This window comes from Harpia harpyja, chromosome 8, assembly GCF_026419915.1.
Source record: "Harpia harpyja isolate bHarHar1 chromosome 8, bHarHar1 primary haplotype, whole genome shotgun sequence".
Classification (NCBI taxonomy): Eukaryota; Metazoa; Chordata; class Aves; order Accipitriformes; family Accipitridae; genus Harpia; species Harpia harpyja.
The window spans coordinates 12177975-12194865 of record NC_068947.1 but is presented as its reverse complement, the minus strand read 5'-3'; the positions used below and the strand labels follow the sequence as shown (position 1 = coordinate 12194865).

At 44.3% G+C, this 16891-nt stretch overlaps 1 protein-coding gene across 2 annotated transcripts; it reads left to right on the top strand.

Moving 5' to 3' along the window:
* Positions 1-344: 344 nt before the first annotated feature.
* Positions 345-14246, top strand: NDUFV3 (NADH:ubiquinone oxidoreductase subunit V3). 2 transcript variants are annotated; one of them, XM_052793826.1, is made up of 4 exons: positions 345-517; positions 845-935; positions 8717-9688; positions 13964-14246. In XM_052793826.1, exons 1-4 carry the CDS (start codon positions 470-472, stop codon positions 14128-14130), a joined length of 1278 nt encoding a protein of 425 aa, XP_052649786.1. In that variant the 5' UTR covers positions 345-469; the 3' UTR covers positions 14131-14246. The 2 variants fall into 2 exon arrangements, with proteins under 2 accessions (XP_052649786.1, XP_052649787.1); XM_052793827.1 differs by lacking the exon at positions 8717-9688 and having other exon boundaries at positions 391-517.
* The last annotated feature ends 2645 nt before the right edge of the window (positions 14247-16891 follow it).

The window sequence follows — 16891 nt, the reverse complement described above, 5'->3', positions numbered from 1 at the left end:
TCCGTCCGTCCGCCCCGCTGCGCGTCACGGCGGCGGCTTTCCCCGAGGCCGGAGGGAAAGCGGGCTGAGGGGAACCGAGGGGGGGCCATGGCAGCGGCGCCCGGCTGTGCCGTACGCCTCCCGGTGCGCCTCGGGGTTGGGGTGGTCGCTCCCGCCTGGCGCCGTCGGGGGGCGGGGCTTGACGGGGCTGCGCCAGAGAACACGGCAGCGGGATGCGGTAATCTTCAGCAGCTGCGTTACGCACTGTCACTGAGGGTGCAGCTGCAGAGAATGACCGCTTTTAACGTAAAAGCGGCGACTCTGTGTGAAAATACTTTGTTTTTTCTGCATTAAGCGTCCCCGTCAGACCGCTCAGAAGACACGAACTTGCCTATTTCATTTCCAACCCCGCTGACGACACTCCCCTCCGCCCCTCCCCCGCTAACGGCGTCCGCCACCGCCTCACGGCTTAGACCCCGCCCACGTCAAGATGGCCGCTCCCTCGCTGCTGGGTTGCGGCCGAGCGGCGACCCGTGAGGTAAGGGGTAGGGTGGGCTCCGGGCGGAGCGGGGCGGGGGTACAAGGGCAGGGAAGAGCTCTCTTGGGCCGCCTCTACCCCCGTGCGGTTGCTCGGCTCCTCTCGGTGGCACGTACCCAGCCAGTCACCTCCCCTCCCCCGGGCCCGGTGCGCGGGCACCGGGCCCGGGGGAGGGGAGGTGCGCATGCGTGGGGCAGGACAGCGGGCGGGACTGGCGGCGTTTGCGCGCATGCGCCTTGGGGTGGGGGAAGTCCCCCCGCGTCTCCCTGTACCCAAGAAACGGTTTTTGTCCCGTTTCGTTCATTTCTTTTATATGGTGCCTTGCAGGTGTTGCGGCTGGAGGCTCGGGGGCTGCGAGGAGCGGCCCCCTCCGCGGCGCTCTGCACCAAGCCGGTGGGCTCCCGGATGCCGCCAACGAGTAAGATGCTTGCTTCGTGCTGAGCGGTGGTGGGGTGTAAATAAAAGCAAACGGGCGTACAGCTGCTCGTAGCAGAGCCTGTTTTCTGCTGCTAAACCAGCAGGGTAGCTAACTGCCTTCCCTTGCAGCCTGCCAGCCTTGAGAGCCTTCTGCACCCTGTGGTGGTGCCCAGACCATAAAAGTTTATCTGCCTGTTGGACCGGGGAGTGCCTGTCTGAAGTTCAAGTCCCTCTGGTTATCATAGAATGGTTTGGGTTGGAGGGGACCTTAAAGATCATCTAATCCAACCCTCCTGCCATGGGCAAGGATGCCTTCCACTAGACCAGGTTGCTCAAAGCCCCATCCAACCTGGCCTTGAACACTGCCAGGGATGGGGCATCCACAACTTATCTGGGCAACCTGTTCCAGTGTCTCACCACCCTCACAGTGAAGAACTTCTTCCTTACATCTAACCTAAATCTACCCTCTTTCAGTTTAAAGCCACTACTCCTTGTCCTATTACTATATGCCCGTGTAAAAAATCTCTCTCTGGCTTTCATGTAGGCCCTCTATTAGGTACTGGAAGGCTGCTATAAGGTCTCCCGGGAGCCTTCTCTTCTCCAGGCTGAACAAGCTCAACTCTCTCAGCCTGTCTTCATAGGAGAGGTGCTTCAGCCCCCTAATCATCTTTGTGGCCTTCCTCTGGACTCGGTCCAACAGGACCATGTCCTTCTTATGTTGGGGGCCCCAGAGCTGAACGCAGTAGTCCAGGTGGAGTCTCACGAGAGTGGAGTAGAGGGGGAGAATCATAGAATCATAGAATCATTTCGGTTGGAAAAGACCTTCAAGATCATCAAGTCCAACCATTAACCATGCCCACTAAACCATGCCCTGGAGTACCCTATCCACTCGCTTTTTGAATATCTCCAGGGATGGTGACTCAACCACTTCCCTGGGCAGCCCATTCCAATGTTTGACAACCCTCTCAGTAAAAAAATTTTTCCTAATATCTAACCTAAATCTCCCTTGCCTCAACTTGAGGCCATTTCCTCTTGTCCTATCTCCAGACACCTGACAGAAGAGACCAACACCCTCCTCACTACAACCCCCTTTCAGGTAGTTGTAGAGAGCGATAAGGTCTCCCCTCAGCCTCTTCTTTTCTAGACTGAACAGCCCCAGATCCCTCAGCCGCTCCTCATAAGACTTGTGCTCCAGGCCCCTCACCAACTTGGTTGCCCTTCTCTGGACACGCTCAAGCAGCTCAATGTCTTTCCTGTAGTGAGGGGCCCAAAACTGAACACAGTACTCGAGGTGCGGCCTCACCAGTGCCGAGTACAGGGGAACAACCACCTCCCTGTTCCTGCTGGCCACACTGTTCCTGATACAGGCCAGGATGCGATTGGCCTTCTTGGCCACCTGGGCACACTGCTGGCTCATATTCAGCCGGCTATCAACCAGCACGCCCAGGTCTTTCTCTGCCAGGCAGCTTTCCAGCCACTCTTCCCCAAGCCTGTAGCGCTGCATGGGGTTGCTGTGACCCAAGTGCAGGACCCGGCACTTGGCCGTGTTAAACTTCATACAATTGGCCTCAGCCCATCGATCCAGCCTGTCCAGATCTCTTTGTAGAGCCTCCCTACCCTCAAGCAGATCGACCCTGCCTCCCAACTTGGTGTCGTCTGCAAACTTGCTGAGGGTGCACTCAATCCCCTCATCCAAATCATCAATAAAGATACTAAACAGAACAGGGCCCAACACCGAGCCCTGGGGAACACCACTCGTGACCCGCCGCCAGCTGGATTTCACCCCATTCACCACGACCCTCTGGGCTCGGCCATCCAGCCAGTTTTTCACCCAGTGAATAGTGCACTTATCCAGGCCACAAGATGCCAGCTTCTCCAGGAGTATGCCATGAGAGACAGTATCAAAGGCCTTGCTGAAGTCTAGGAAAATAACATCGACAGCCTTTCCCTCATCCACTAGGCGGGTCACCCGGTCATAGAAGGAGATCAGGTTGGTCAAGCAGGACCTGCCTTTCGTAAACCCATGCTGACTGGGCCTGATCCCCCTCTTATCCTGGAGCTGCTGTGTGAGTGCTCTCAAGACAAACCGTTCCATAATCTTTCCCGGTACCGAGGTCAGGCTGACAGGCCTGTAGTTCCCCGGATCCTCCCTCTGACCCTTCTTATAAATGGGAGTCACATTGGCAAGCCTCCAGTCCTCTGGGACCTCCCCTGTTGACCAGGAACGCTGATAGATGATGGAGAGTGGCTTGGCAAGGACCTCAGCCAGTTCCCTCAGTACTCTTGGATGGATCCCATCAGGTCCCATAGATTTGTGAGTGTCCAGATGGCGTAACAGGTCCCTAACTAATTCCTCCTGGATTAAGGGGGGTATGTTATGCTCTTCATCCTTACCTTCCAGCTCATGAGGTGGAGTACCCTGAGGATGACTGGACTCACTATTAAAGACTGAGGCAAAGAAGGCATTAAGTACCTCGGCCTTTTCCTCATCACTCGTTGCTACGTTCCCTTCTGTATCCATTAAAGGACAGATATTCTCCTTGGGATTCTTTTTACTGTTAACATATTTGTAAAAACATTTTTTGTTGTCCCTTACACTGGTGGCCAGATTTAGTTCCAGCTGAGCTTTCGCCTTTCTAATTTTCTCTCTGTATGATCTAACAAGATCCCTGTACTCCTCCCAAGTTGCCTGCCCTTTCCTCCAGAGATGATAAACTCTCCTTTTTTTCTTAAGTCCTAGCAAAAGCTCCCCATTCAGCCAGGCCGGTCGTTTTCCTCGGCGGTTTGACTTGCGGCACATGGGAATAGCCTGGTCCTGAGCCATTAAGATTTCCTTTTATCGATTCCCTTCATCTGCTGGTCACAATTCTTTAGCTGCAGCCCAGGATACGGTTGGCTTTCTGGGCTGCAAGCGCACATTGCCGGGTCACGTTGAGCTTCTCGTCAATCAACACCCCAAATCCTTCTTGTCAGGGCTGCTCTCAATCTACTCATCGCCCAGCCTGTATTTGTGCTTGGGATTGCCCCGACCCATGGGCAGGACCTTGCACTTGGCCTTGTTGAACTTCATGAGGTTTGCACGGGCCCACCTCTCAAGCCTGTCAAGGTCCCTCTGGATAGCATCCCTTCCCTCCAGCATGTTGACCACACCACACAGCTTGGTGTCATCTGCAAACTTGCTGAGGGTGCACTCAATCCCACTGTGCATGTCACTGACAAAGATGTTAAAGAGCACCGGTCCCAATACTGACCCCCGAGGAACGCCACTAGTTGCTGGTCTCCACTCGGACATTGAGTCATTGACCACAGCTCTTTTGAGTGCAATCATTCAGCCAATTCCTTACCCACCGAGTGGTCCATCCATCAAATCTATGTCTCTCCAATTTAGAGACAAGGATGTCGTGCAGGACAGTGTCACATGCTTTGCACAAGTCCAGGCAGATGACATCTGTTGCTCTTCCCTTATCCACCAAGGCTGTAACCCTGTTGTAGTAGGCCACCAGATTTGTCAGGCACGATTTGCCCTTAGTGAAACCATGTTGACTGTCACCAATCACCTCCTTATTTTCCATGTGCCTTAGCATAGTTTCCAGGAGGATCCGCTCCATGATCTTGCTGGGCACAAAGGTGAGACTGACTGGCCTGTAGTTTCCCGGGTCTTCCTTTTTTCCCTTTTTTAAAAATGGGGGTTATGTTTCCCCTTTTCCAGTCTGTGGGAACTTCCCCATACTGCCACCACTTCTCAAATGTGATGGACAGTAGCTTACCCACTTCATCCGCCAGTTCCCTCGGGACCCCCGGATGCATCTTATCAGGTCCCATGGACTTGGACACCTTCAGGTTCCTTAGATGGTCTCGAACCGGATATTCTCCTATGGTGGGTGGTTCTTCATTCTCCCAGTCCCTTTGCCTTCTGTGACTTGGGTGCTGTGCCTGGAGCACTTGCCGGTGAAGACTGAGGTAAAAAAGTTGTTGAGTACGTCAGCGTTCTCCATGTCCCAGGTAACCAGGTCTCCCGTTTCCTTCTAGAGAGGGCCCACATTTTCCCTAGTCTTCCTTTTATCACCAGTGTACTTACAGAAGCTTTTCTTGTTGCCCTTGATGTCCCTGGCCTGATTTAATTCTGTCAGGGCTTTAGCTTTCTAACCTGATCTGTGGCTGCCTGTCCTTGCTTCCACCCTCTGTAGGCTTCTTTGTGTTTGAGTTTGTCCAGGAGCTCCTTGTTCATCCATACAGGCTTCCTGGTGGTTTTGCCTGACTTCCTCTTTGTTGGGATGCGTTGCTCCTGAGGTTGGAGGAGGTGATCCTTGAATATTAACCAGCTTCTTTGGGCCCCTCTTCCCTCCAGTGCTTTATCCCATGGTACTCTACCAAGCATATCCCTGAAGAGGCCAAAGTCTGCTCTTCTGAAGTCCAGGGTAGTGAGCTTGCTGTGTGGCCTCCTCACTGCCCTAAAGATCTTGAACTCCACTATTTCATGGTCATTGCAGCCAAGGCTGCCCTTGAGCGTCACATTCCCCACCAGCCCCTCCTTGTTGGTGAGAACATAGGCAAGAAGAGCTTAGAAATGCTCACGGCCGTGTCTCTGAACAGCTGCTATGTAAGCCCAGAAAGTGAAAGGTCATCGCCATGTAAACAAGGATTTCTGTTGAAATGTACTATGTAGTAAGAAAACTAAAAGTAAAGGTCTGGCAGGACTGGGTCTGCTTGGGATATATTTATATTCATAGGCCATGCTATGAGTTTGACACTTCTTTCCTGTTTACCTTCAATTTAATATGTTAGCTGCTGTGATGCTTGATCAGACTTAAGGAGAGCTATCATTACATTTGTCTTAATAAAAAGAAGCTTTGCAAGTTGCCTGAAATTTGGTGGAAATGAGTGTAGCAAGTTACTTTTTTTAATGAGGTGCAAAATCTGGTTTTGAACTTCAGATACTCCCCCTTGTCTTTTGAAATGTTTGGATTATGAGGGTCAAAAAGCATCCCATTTTACAGAAAGAGAGAAAGACTTGCAAGATCTGAATATCTGCTCCAGGCAACAGTTTTGAGAAGCTGCAGCAAACTACCACAGCCCTGTTCTGTTAAATTTAGTTATAATGCTTCTTGCCCTATAGGTTTGCAAGCAAGGCAATACATGGACCTGGGTTTGGATGCTGCAGTGCATTTGACATTCAGAAGTATTTAAACCCCTTCTGTCCCTGACTAAAGTCAAAACATGAATACGAATTTCAAAGAGGGATATCTTGTGCAAAATGCTGTTTGTAAATAGAGGCTCACTGATTCGGTGAGTAGGATTCCCATCCCAAATTAGAGATGCAGGTGCTTAAAAAGCAAAGCTCCATGGAACCATACATAGGAGTGATCAGACTTGCTGACAGCTGCTGACAAGACCACTGAAATAGTAGTTGAATGCAGACTTCTGGCTTCTAATGTTAGCTTCTTAAACGCCAAAGCAAATAAAAGCTTGGTTGTTCCATTAAGAAAGCTGTTGCTGCATAGATTGATATAAGCTTGATTGAATAACAAATTGCTTTTTATTATAATTTTTTTTTCATTATTTTAAGTGTGTTTGAGATGTACTTTAGCATCAGTTTCTAGATTCATTGTCCTGCAGCTCTGATTGCACAAGGTGTCAGGAGACCTCTTAGGCCACCTCTTTCAGCCAGCCGCTTCCCCTGCAAATGGTTAAGGTTAGTTAAGGCGTAGAGGATGCATCTGTCTTTTTCAGATTCTACCTGCAACAGGGTGTGCAAATTTGCTTTGCTTTAATAAAATGGTCGTGTTTACTTACGAAGTCAATGATGGGGAATAGAGCTGTAATTTCCACCTGCCACCTTTCTGAGTGCGAACATGTTTTAAACACATTCTGATAATGATACTGATGTTACAAGCATCAGTAAGAATGCATCTGGGAATAATATTCTTGTTACTGATTTGAATGTATTGTTCTTTTGGCAAAGCGATGCAAATACAGATCAGGTGGTACAGAGTTTGAAGTACCCTAATTAAAGTGTCTGTACTAGTTGTATTAGACTTTATGATTAAAAGTTGAAATGTATCTTTTTCACATATCCAAATATTACTGTTTAAAGTATTTTTCGGGTAACACCTACTGTTAATGGTCAAGTTGAACGTTACCTGCCTTCTTGGTTTCTTAGGGTATCTTAACATCAATACTTCTTCAACTTTTGCTCAGCTTTCACTTGTCTGTCATCCCTTTGGGCATTCTTGTGTTAGTTTGACCTTCCTGTATGGTTCTTTGAAGAACTCTTCAATCCTGAGTGATATTTCCTCACTATTAGTTTATACGGGCTGCTGTTTGGCTGTGTCAGTCTGTGCAGGGAGTCAGGCTTCTTTCAAAGGTGGCTGCCCATCCTCCTACTTCCCTCCCCACCCTGCACCTTCCATCTGGCAGAGAGAAGTATGTGTTTGAAATTATTCAAAGTATTACCTGTACAGTAAACTGATTTTTTTTTTTCATTTGTACCTATGTTAAGAACTCTGTATTTCTTTCTTAAATACTTTACTTTTAATTTCATGTGTCTCTCTCTTCTGTATTTTCATTTGGATATTGCTAAAGACTTGCTTCTATTCAGCACTAATTACAGTAACTCCTTGTATCATACAAGGTATTACTGTAAAATACTAGTAAGGGGGAAAACTACATCTAGTTTATGGTCTTGTGAAGTAGATTTGGGTTTCCAAACTGTGCAGATAAATCTGCACCATAGACTGGAAATCTGTTGAATTACACTGCTGATTGGAAGTGCTGCAACTCATAAGGGAGTTGGCTTTGCTATAGCAAACTTCAGTGGTGGTGTGTCTTCCTAATGTGCTCCCAGTCCTCTCTGTCCTACTGTTTTCTGTAGCCACAACAGTATTCGCTGTTGATCAGCCTCTTGAGGATAGCATTGGCACAAGCATCCAAGGGGTATTTGGTACTCTGAAGGGGCCTGAAAGTTGCTACTTTCTCTTCAACTGTTGGCTCCTTGTCTGGAGAATTTAGCTTAATGAAAGTATCCATGAGGGAGAAGAAATAAAGGCAGGCTAACATGAAGCATTAGGAGATCTTCTAAGACCTTTTTTACATAGAGATCTCAAGCCAAAAATAGGAAGTGGAGACAGTGAAGACTGGAGGAGATAAGGTCTTGGGGAAATAATGTCAAACTGTGTTAGACACAATTCAGTTGGTAGGTCACATGGATGCGTGAACAAGTAATACTTTCATGTATGGCCTCAGGTATCTCTTATTCCGCTACTTTGTCTCTTGGGAGTCATCCCTTCCTACTGCTTTAAAGATAACTGTTGCAAGAGGCTGGCTATTGCTATGTCTGTTTACTATGTCTTCTGCTTTGCTGGCTTGTTCATAGACAAATATTATCTCTGTAGCAGCATATTTGAAGAGCTCGGTTAACAAGCTATCTTAGTGTTCATCTGAGATAGGAAGGTGTCTGTAAACCATCTTCAGTGATGCAGAATTGAAGCACAGAGAAAAACAGCTCTTGCAGAGTCTGGCAGAGCAAGGAGCAAAAGGCATTATCTCATGAGTTTCAGCATCGCAGCAGCAAAAACTGCTAAGTGCTAACTAGAACTCTAGTTTCTTTAACTTAAAATGTCTTAAAACTTTCTGCTTCATAATGCCTGTATTTAGTATAATAACTTCTTTCAATTTGCTTTTTGTACTAGATTATCTCAGAAAGTTAAAATTGTATGACTAAGATCACTAATTAACAGTGGTGTCAGATATAATGATGATAATCCTCTTTATGCCGTTTCCTAGATGTAGTGGCACCACAGGGAAGCACCAAGCTGCTAGCCATGAAGGCACCAGTTGAATTTCCTAAAATGTTGTCTTCCAGCTCTCTCCTAGTATCTGCAAACAAAGGTGAGAGCATATCTAGTACTAACCTTGAGAAAGCTTCAAAACCTTCTGCTGAAGATGTGAGGATGTTCATGTCAAGAAAAACTGTGGTTGCATTTCCTCAGCGAGTAGTTGTTTCTTCCCTTGAGGAGGAAAACCTCACTACACCTGCAACAGAAGGAGTCTTGAGGAAAGAGTTAGTTGAGGAAGAAATTTCATCTTCATCCAGCTCAGATTCAGATTCTAGCTCAGATTCTGAGCAAGAAAATGATGATGACTCAGAAGTTGCCGTTAAAACCAAAGTTGAGTTTCCTAGACGAGATTCCATGTTTTCTGAGAACATAGCAGTAAAGGCATCAATGCTAGCAAAAGAGAACTTGTCCAAGAAATCCCACAAAAAATATGTAGCTAAGAAGAAGCCATGCAAAACAGAAACTGATGTGTCTCCTGTCAAGCAGGTCGCATTTTCTAAAACATCAGTTAGCCATGAAACATCAAAATCCAAAGCAAGAGACCCCAAAGTAAAATCAGCTCCAAAAGAAGCAGATCGGCAGAAGCTGGTCTTAGACCCACACATGGTTGACAGCCAAGACCTGACCGATGTCACTCATAAATCTGATTATTTGGAGGAAAAGTCCATTGGAACACAAGTAGCAGCTATCCAGCTGAAAGCTTCATCAGTGACTCAGGAAGACAAAAAGCAAAAACTGGTATCCAGAGGAGAACAAAAAAAGGTGAAGGAGGCACAGGAGTCAGAAGCAGAAGTAGTAGCTGCTCCTAAACTAGAAGAGGAGACTTCTGAAAGCACAGTGTCGGTGATGGGCACTACAGCAAAGGAGGAGACCATGCAGGACACAGGAGTCCAGGATGGAGAAAGAAGCACAATTGAGGGTACAACTTTAAATTGTTTGAAATGTATTGATTCATCTGGGCTAGGGTTTAACTTTTTTTAAAGGGTTTCTAAATCTTCTCTGTTCATGATTCTCTGATCTTTATACTGAAGCTAACTATGTAGCAGTGACTTTCTGGAAGATAAAGTCTTGTTCGTTGCTAATTGTTATAAGCGCTCAGTAATACTCAGTTTCCAGTTATGCTGAGAAAGGAAGCGGTCTTCATTTCACTGTATTTAGTTTCATAAACCAGTTACTTATAAAATGAAACCAAGATTGTTTCCACTGTGAGCAAAATGATGGGTTTTGTATGACAAAACTTGTTTTCCCTCTTTTCTTGGCAGGATTTGGTAGCTGCCTTTCTCCTGAGCCAAATTTGATGCCATCTGATTTTTGCTTAAATCCTGCTGTCTTTCTCTTACCTTTTTTTTTTTTTTTTTAATCTTGCAGTGTTTCAGATTTCAGTAGACTTCAAGAAATCATAGTGTAATGCCAGTAACAGGTATTGATTCTGAGATTGGTAGGTTGTGAGCGAGTCATGTTGAAGTAGCACAGAGTTGACCTTATAACCAGTTTTTGTAGTGAGTTGGGGAGGAGACAGTGATATGTTTTAGGAAAGAGCATCATGCATCATATAATCATTTCTCTAGCTATACTTCCCTGTCTAACTTAGCCTTCTTATTGACTACCAGTCCTGTTAACTTACCTACTGATCTCATTCTGTGTATTTCAGTAGCAAATGCCCCTCTGTACTGAACTGTGGTGGTTTACCATTCTTGCCTTTCCACTTAGGCAGCATACCATTTTAAGATCCCCTTCCTGGTTGCTGTTTTGAATTAAAGAATTTGCCTACTTGGAAGTAAAAGCAGCATAATTGTAAAACTGCTTGGATATCATCCTTTGAATGATATCCTTGTAGAAAAGGCCTGGGAGGTCCAGGTGGACAGCAAGTTGAACATGAGCCAGCAATGTGCCCTTGCAGCAAAGACCACCAATGGTAACCTGGGCTGCATTAGGAAGAGTGTTGCAGGCAGGCTGAGGGAGGTGATCCTTCCCTGGTGAGATGCACCTGGAGTGCTGTATTCGCTTCTGGGCTCTGCAGTACAAGAGGGATGTTGAGCTACTGGAGAGAGTCCAGCTAAGGGCCACTAAGATGATGAAGGGACTGGAGTATCTCTCCTGTGAGGAAAGGCTGAGAGAGCTGGGACTGTTCAGCCTGGAGAAGACTCGGGGGGGACGTCATCAATGTATGTTAAATACCTGAAGGGAGGGTGCAAAGAAGACAGAGGTGAGACTCTTTTCAGTGGTACCCACTGGTGGGACAAGAGGCAGTGGGTACAACCTGAAACACAGGGTTTTGCCTGAACATCAAGAAACACTTTTTTTTTACTGTGAGAATGATGGAGCACTGGCGCAGGTTGTACAGAGAGGTGGTGGAGTCTCCATCCTTGCAGACATTCAAAAGCTGTCTGGACATGGTCCTGGGCAGCCTGCTTTAGCTGACTTGGCTTGAGCATTTGGGGTTGGACCAGATGACCTCCAGAAGTGTCTTCCAACCTCAACCATTCTGTGACGAGTCTAACCAGGTTAAGTGACAACTAATTGCTTTTGTACATCAGTTTTCAGGATACAGTATTGAGTAAAAGACCTGCCTTCTGTTTTAAGGGGTTAGTTGGCTCATAATTTGATCTGTTTTAAGAGTTGGAAGCTAAGCTTGCCTTCTTCCCTGACTGCAACTCAAATGGTAAAATACAGCAGTGTTTGCAAGTGACATTTTCACTTACTTGTTCCTCGTCGCAGTCAGCAGCAGAAGCTTGCTTTAAAAAAAAAAAAGGGGGGGGGGGCATTTGTATTTATCTACAGATGATGCTTTTCTCCCCATTCATCCACAGTGGAGTTCTAGATGCTCAAGCATTATTTTTTTTTTCCCACATTGAAGCTGATATGAAGACCCAAAAAATTAGTTCAGTTAATTTCAAGTATGAGATGGAGGACTTGGTCTTAATATGTGCTAATGATTCAAGGTGAAGATTATGATACATCGAAAATCTATGAAACAGCCTCCTCTACTCTGATGCTGTAAATCCAGAATAAGGTTAAGCCCATGTGACAAACTTTTCCTGTAGATCTGTAGCGATGGGGCAGTAGTACCACTGTGCCTCAGACCCATCGTCATCATAACCACACCAGCAAAACCCTTTCGGGTAGGACCTGGCTTTGCTGAAAGCAGCCCTTGTTGTTGAGCTCCTCTTGCTCTGTGGAAGTAGGTAAGGCTGTAACAGCAGGAAAGTTTGTTTGGTACGTGCTAGAGAACCATGTTGCAGTGGCTGTAGGAGAGGTGGGGGTTAGTACAGGCCAGTTCACACCCCTTTACTGCTGGTGTAATGTCTTTGGGTGCCAGAGGGTAGCAGAGTCAGACCTAGCTACACCATGTTCAACAGTGTCACTGGTATCTCCGGGAGTATCTTGTTCTCTCTTCCTTTTGAGGCCACCTTTGAGAACAGCTACTGCTTTTCCATATTTAATGTTCACAGTTAATGATACCTTCTGTAATCTGCTTCTGTCCTGTTCCTGTGTTCTTTTGTTCATCTGCAAACTCTGCAGCAGGCACACTGAAGATGTAAAAGCAATTTTTCTCATTACAAACCTGGATGTTAAGGTGATGTCATCCACTTTGTAGAGCAGGCATGCTAACCAGTCAGCAAAAACTGCTGACTTTAACTGCTAAGTAAGTAGCAAAATAGTAGCATGGTAACTCAGAAATATACCTCTGATTCATTTCGGGAGAACATCCTGTGAAATGCTTGCTCTTTAAGACAGAAAGCATAGATGAAGTCTGAAGTATGGGGAGGATGAACTCAGGGAAAAATTTTTCCTTCAAGAAGCCAAGTACAGTGTATTTGGGCAGGAAAAATGAGACTCCATCTGCTTTTCTTCCTGAGCATCTGTCTCTTAATTTGGAACAACTGTCTCTTGCAGGTTGAATGTACGCTTGCCTACGCTTGCCTGTTCTTGGGGCTATTTGCAGCAAAGACCACATCATCTGGCTTTTATATCTGTAGTGTTGTCTCCTATGAGCTGTCTCAGTAGGAAGTAAGCAGTAGGCACAGGGATATTTCCTTTCATAGGTTGTGTGTGTTCTTTTGCTGAAACCATGGCTTAATACATTGCATTTTATAAGCAAGTCTTGCTAAATGTTATGGATACATGCTCTTAAACTGGTACTGTTACACTGCAATAATTATGTCACAATTAAAGGGAAATTCTGGTGTTCAGTTGCTTGAGTTCTTGTATTTTTATTGTAGACGGTTGTATTACAAAGAGAAGCTTAATATACAGTCTAACCTAAACCACTACATACAGATTTATATGACAAAGCTTTTAACTAGATTATGCTTATGTCTTTCCTGTTGTTAAAACTCTGGGTATATGAAAATAAATTAATATTGGGAGTAAAGTTTTATTTCTTGCAATTTCCTTGATTGTAAAATCAGCCCGTAACAAGAACCTTTTATGTAAATGGTACTGCCTAAATTTGCATAATATTCTAAAAGTGTAAGAATTAATGTTAGATTTAATGTGAAGTAAGGAGTTCTGAATAACTTCATTAGGTTATTCTTTTAGGAAGAAGAGCTGATACAAAGTTTAGAAGATTACATTTAGAAGAAAGGAAATTTACATCAAAGGCTCTTGATATATTACTGTTCAGTATAACCACATTTGAAATTGAACTGTGGAGACCTCAATAATTCCATCACTTCTCCCCATGGAAAAAATTCAATCTGTAGAGTAGTTCTAATAGCTGTATCTCATGGTCTGACATGAAAATATATCATTTGTACTGCTGCTTTGCCTCTCCTGGCTTACTAAGAATGTCACCTACTGTTCTGGCTGGAATGAAAACCAAGGCAACTATGAAAAAGCTGGGAAATGCAGACATATGTCTTCAAAATATAAATGAAATGTTCTGCCCTATCCACCCCCAGCATTAGGTGGTAGTTTGGATTTTAAAACCCATGCTGTATTAGATGACTTGTACTGATTCCCATTCCCCTACTGCATACTAATATGCTGCTTTAGGACCACACAAGGTACCAGCAGAACTTAGTAAACTTATCCTTCTGTTATAGTTGCTGACTTTTTTTCTTTTTTTTTTTTTTTATTAATGTTGACTGGATGAGGGATCTGCCAGTATATGAAGGCTGGCTCAGTAATTAAGAATATTGCCCTCTGGTGTGGCATCCTTATAGTCACCAGTTACTGTTTGTTTTCACAGAGACCACAGCAGCTGCTGAGCCTGCTCCAGAAGAATTTGATAATTCTACCTACAAGAACCTTCAGCATCATGAATATAACATTTATACCTTTGTTGATTCTGTTGTGGTTCTCTCAAAATTCAGGCAGCCTCAGCCATCTTCTGGAAGACCATCACCAAGGCACTGAAAGAACCACATTCAAAACAAATGCCCAGGCAGAATGATAAATTGTTCTATTTAGCACTGTTGCTTCATCTGTATTATAAATCAATCATAAATAATAAATAGATGCATGATAACTTATGCTTGTGCTTTTGAACAGTTGTTTTTGGTTCTTGGAGTCCCTCACTTGACTTTTATGAATGAGCTGCAAATGAATCATCACTGAATGAAAATAGTTTTTCTGTCTCTCAGTATATATTATTTGGTGATAGTGTAAACAAGTCCTGACTTTTCAGCTTCTCCAAACTTTTGAAACTGACCATTCTTTCAGTACCATGTCAAAGAATGTAATGGCCATTGCATATGTGCCTCTTCGGTATGTGCCGTGGATTTTAATAGGTATTGTTATCACTGTACTGCAGCAGGCTGTTCTCCTTGCACACAAACATGTTCCCAGCTCTGAAGAGGCTATGTTTACTCTGGATTTGAAGTTAAAATCATTGGCTGGAAACAGCATAAGAAGTATTTGTCTCCTGTGGCAAGTAGTGTATGTTTTATGTTAGTAGAGGAGTGTAAGTTTACGTAATGTGATTGAAACATCTCAAAACCTCTGCTGTTGTAAAGGGAGAACGTCCAACTTTATTTAATCTTCTGTTGGGGGTTCTAGCATCCAGGTTCTGCAGTGACTGAAATAATGTAAAATGTAAGAGAACCTCAGTGGGCAGTTCCTAATGAACTATACTACATTGATTAAATTCTGAGGAATAACATATTTCTATGAGTAGAATGACCTGAATGTTATTTTTAAATGTGATGAAAATAGCATTATGGTGTAAAATCAGCTCCTGGTACTAATTGTTCAGTGGGACTATGCTTCAGTTCCCTCTTCCCCCCCGCCTCCCCAATAAAAGGTAAGATTGCTGTCCCGCTTCACTCTTGCTCTGCAGAAAATGTGAGAAATGAGGCACTCCTCAATATATGTTATCAGCAGTTACAGTTGGTCCCAGTAAATTTTGTATTTCCATCCTATTAGTAACAGTCTTCTGCCCTCTGGGAAAACTGCCTTGATGACCACCAGCTGTTGCGGGTTTAGTTCCATTTTGGCTTCTTGTTCGTTTGGGGTTTTTTGGAGTTAATTGGTCTTTGAGCAGTTGTAGTTTCAATAGCTCCAGCATTTTCCATCACCTGTCTGTATTCTTTCAAGCAACAGAATATGCAAGATCAAAGGGAAAACAGAGTCAGCTTTAGGAGTCTATCTGGATATTGGACGCAAATCCCTGGGTGCAATTAGTAGAACAGATATTTTATATTCTAACTTGGCAAAAATGTGGTAAGAAGGATCAAGAGGCCTACATCAATCTGCTGTGTAGAATTTTAAGTCAAAAACCTCTGGCAAGCAATTTTATTGTCCTGTAAAAACTAAAAAGCGTATTACTGACTCTAACTATGAAATTTAAAAATGAGCAAATGTATAAATCCATGTGCTTAGGTATAAAGAGCAGAAAGTCACTTTGAGACACCAGTGGTACCATGTACACTGTACTTATAAAATGGAAAGAAATTTGCTGTTAACATTAAAAACATGAAAGAATAAGGAAAAGGGTCTTCCTTTATTAAGGGCCCACCGGAGGGCCCCAGTAAATCTGTGTTTTGTTATTAACTGAGACTCTGTGTAATAACCTGAACCCTGTAGCTTAGATCTGCGTTGGTGCTGAACTGTGTTCCTATTTGTTTTGTGATTATAGAAGGAGGCTGCAAATTGTCAGAATCTAAACGGTGAAAGTTAAATGTAGTCCATTAATATGCTTATGTATTTACTAAATCTACCCACAGTAGCGGTGACTGTTAGCTGTTTGGAGTCAGATTTGTTCACCTAGTGCCCTTTTTATTTCTAAGGAGGGTTGGTGTTATAAACACTGACTTAATAAGCTGAGGAGGAGTGGGTTGAAACAGAAGTGTGTCTTGCTTTTAGTCAACTCCTACGCTCTCGTTAACTGCATTTCTAGCTGAGGAGATTCTAATCTGTGTTTGGGCCAGGCATTTTGCTACCCTTGTTTTGCAATTACAGCAAAAAGTAATGGTGAATGCCCTTCCTAATCCTGCCTCGGTGTCTTCCGGTGTGATCTTTTCTGCGCCTGTAGAATCAAGCTGGAAGTCAAATAACTTCATAACCCTTCTGGTACCTACAGTGCATGTCTTAATGTTTGTTCTGTTCAGTGAACCAGTCTGCTCCGGGAAGGGCAGATAATGTGAGGAAGGGCACTGAGACTTTTTCCCACTGTTGTGTTTTCCTGGACTTCAATGAAAAAGGCTTCATTTTTTTTGTACTTGGCTTTTATCAGATGTTATTGTGTTTGAGTCATATGCTAGCATTTAAATTTCAAGCAGGATGTGATACAATATGCTGAAATTCTGTAACATTAGTAACTTGGTCTTGCTATGCTAGGCACTTGTCAGATACAGTCATGGACCTTGTTTTAAAGAATGTATAATCCAGGATATTAACATAATTCCTGGAAAACCTCAACTGTGAAAGAAATTAAATCTCAGCTTAGTGTTTGTGAAAACCAGCTCTTCAGAACCAGCATAAACTTCAGAAGTGGGGTTTTCAATGTTATTGGGGGGGGGGGGAGTATATGGAAATCTGGAAAGTGGAATTCACTAACTTCTCATTAAAAAGATGAAGCAACTACTTTCCTTGTCAAAGGGAGTGGTTTTCAAACTTTAGGTCCTTTGAATTTCTTTTTTAGTGTAGCAAACTTCTAATAAAACTGCTTTTTATAATT

Bases quoted from the DNA above. Each gene is read 5' to 3' on its own strand.
- NDUFV3 (XM_052793826.1), top strand. From the start codon at position 470: ATGGCCGCTCCCTCGCTGCTGGGTTGCGGCCGAGCGGCGACCCGTGAG. The intron at 518-844 runs GTAAGGGGTAGG...GGTGCCTTGCAG, and splicing joins GCCGAGCGGCGACCCGTGAG to GTGTTGCGGCTGGAGGCTCG. The intron at 936-8,716 runs GTAAGATGCTTG...GCCGTTTCCTAG, and splicing joins CTCCCGGATGCCGCCAACGA to ATGTAGTGGCACCACAGGGA.